Raw genomic sequence first — 2,903 nt, forward strand, 5'->3', positions numbered from 1 at the left:
CTTTAAAAATGGATGAATGGAATGGGTGAAACACATACATCATGGTGGGGTCCACATAGCACCGACCATCAGCCACGGGGCTGGTGTCAGGGGCGCAGCCGAGTAGCCAATCCGTTTCCCCATTAATCTTCGGACAAAAATAGCATGTGCGCTGCGGAAGCGGATTGTGTCCTGCCCCCCGTGGGGTCCACTCAGATGGACGTGGATTTTATCCACGCCGTCCATTCATTTTTCTAAGATCGTTTTAGGCTACGTCCTCAAAAATGAGGCGAACCTAAGGATCAACTGGAACACACAGTGGAGATTGAATTCCCACCATTAAAACTTCTCGGGAGCTACGTAAGTTTTTGGAATCAGCTGATATTTATGCTTTCCCTTCATACAGGTCTACATGAACTTAATAACTGGTTGGTTGGAAAATAAACATCACGGTCGCCCCTAGAAAGGTTTCAATGTCATTATCATCTCTGCTTACTATGGTACGTTGCACTTGGGCTTTGGATCTACCTCATTCTAGCTCTCATTCCCTGAAATAATCTGAAAAAAAATAATAGACGGCGTGGATAAAACTCATACATCACGTTAGGCCCACAGAGCTATTGACTGGACAGGTTAACGTCCAGCGAGGCCAGGACGCAATCCACTTCCGTGCGATGCAATAAGGCGACGCATGCTGGATATCATGAGTCGCGACTAACTCCATTTCCAAGGAGCTGCAAAGTCAGGCAATATTAATTGGTTACCGCATTGAAAACAGATGATTCTAACCATCACCCCTCTCGTTTCTAAAATTTTAAAACCGCATCCCTCTAATTCCAATTATTGCAAATACCCCCATCGTAATGTGTTGATTGCCATTTCCTCACATGGATTAGCAACATCGTTAAAAAAAAAAAAAAAAACTGATTGAAGACACATAGACCTAATTTTATTATTATTATTAATTAATGCATGCACACACATACCCACACACTCACGCCTTTGTAGAATTTCACCACCTATGGGTACTCAAACCCTTGACTTGGTATTAACACCTCCTGAGAGTCTACCACCCAACCAAGAGTAAGGACCCATATGTTAAAGGCAAACTACTTGAATATGTTTGGGTCTACCATAGTACATCTACCATAGTACATGTATATCATTTAACTTATTCAACACGGTCACCTTTCATGAGAAAACTAAAAAATGGGGCTTGATGCAACCATCAGCTAGCCCACCACCAGGAGGTTTTTGGGTAGGAGTGTCCACCATATTATTGGATTTATCTTCTTTATTTATTTATTTATTTATTGATTGATTGTCAACGAGGGAAATTATCTACCAATTGCGGACAAAAAAATTTCCTAATATAAGAGCATTTTTTGTTTCTAATAAAGGTTATGGAAGAGGTGATGTAAATCCACCCAAACCCATACGCGTTCCACAAATCCAAGGAAAATTACACAAAATAATTCAAATTAAGCAAAATGAAATTGAATTAAATCAACCAACATTCACTTTGAATGTGTTTGTGTGTGCATTTATCATTTCATTCTTCTCAAATCAGCATCCATTCCAAAAGGTCTTAATATCCCTAATATCCCTAATTACATTGAATCTCCATGCTTCTAATCATGACCTACATTCATCCAGAACCTGTATCCTTGCCGCTGGTTCCATCGCCCTGATTAAGTGGGCCAGATGCTACACTCTAGCAAAGGAATTTCGGTCTCAAATAGCTAGTGGACCCTTTTTCTAGGGTGGCCTCTTCCCATCAATAAGGAAGGTATTTGTAATAAACCAAACGCGAGAGCAGGTGTTTGCAATTACACCCATTGAAAGAACTCATCTCAAGCATAGTAAATGCCAGCGTCGGAAACCGTAGAGAAAATCACGAAAAAACGCAACTCCTCTTTAAAACTCATTTAAAACATTGTCACAGCACTTACACAATTACAGCATTCAAATCCCAACGAACATATTTCTCTCCCCAATTCGACACCCCACGTGCGATCACACCACCTCACGTGACCTCCCCACGTGCCGCACCTACAAGTCACGTGACCGCCTCCGGACCAACCTTCGCCGTGGCTCCGGCGGGAACACCCCGTTCCAGATCTCGGTGAAAGCCCGGACGATGATCTCGTGATTAGCCGGCGGATTCAACGACAGGAAGCACTCGAGAAGCCGGCAGAGATCTTCCTTGGAGTAGATCTCCTTTTCAATGATCATCTGCAGGATGGAATGCTGGAAATCGAGGTATGGATCGTTGGAATCTTTGACCACTGCCACGCTCTCACCGATCCTCCCGAAACTCCTCACTGGGTTCGAATTGCTATTCGTTGGTGTGTAGACGTTGTCGGAGTACGATAGTGAGGAAGTGCCATCTTCGCCGACTGGAGAGAAGATGGTCGTCGATGAATTTCCACTGTAGGCTGAATTCCCACGGCCTCCCTCCCAAGAGCTCGAAGAAGAGCAGTGATAGACGTCGGCTTTCCAATAATTCGAGGTTGGCTTGTATTTTGGTCTTGGGACGTATACGTCGGAGAGTTTCGGCCTCCGGCAACCGCAGCTGATATCGACTAAGAAATTAGGTTTTGGACGGAGCTTTCTCCTTACAGAAGACATTGCTTAGGGCAGAGAGAGAAAGAGAGAGAGAGAGAGAGAGGGAGGGAGAGAGAATTTATATTTTGGTGATGGTTGGAGTCTTTTTTTTTTATTTTTTTTTTCAGTTAAAAGTTTCCTCTCTTGATAAGGAAGTTTTAAAGGGGGATTTTGACCGATGGTGAGGCTCTTAATACTGCATGTGATCCAAGGGATTGCAGATAAGCTTCTGTTTTAGCTTTTGAGGAAAAGCTTTGATACTCTGGGAGAGTGTGATGGATGATACGCAGCTACTTGAAAATTGCTCAGAAATTGCG

The 2,903-nt window shown here is 43.2% G+C and overlaps 1 protein-coding gene across 1 annotated transcript; it reads right to left on the bottom strand.

Annotated features, from left to right (window-relative positions):
* Positions 1-1,859: 1,859 nt before the first annotated feature.
* LOC131252037 (transcription repressor OFP6-like) lies at positions 1,860-2,658 on the bottom strand. Its single transcript, XM_058252980.1, has one exon. The coding sequence runs from the start codon at positions 2,608-2,610 to the stop codon at positions 2,032-2,034; it is 579 nt and encodes a 192-aa protein (XP_058108963.1). The 5' UTR covers positions 2,611-2,658; the 3' UTR covers positions 1,860-2,031.
* Positions 2,659-2,903: the final 245 nt, after the last annotated feature.

The sequence above is a fragment of the Magnolia sinica genome, chromosome 1 (genome assembly GCF_029962835.1).
Source record: "Magnolia sinica isolate HGM2019 chromosome 1, MsV1, whole genome shotgun sequence".
NCBI classification, from domain to species: Eukaryota; Viridiplantae; Streptophyta; class Magnoliopsida; order Magnoliales; family Magnoliaceae; genus Magnolia; species Magnolia sinica.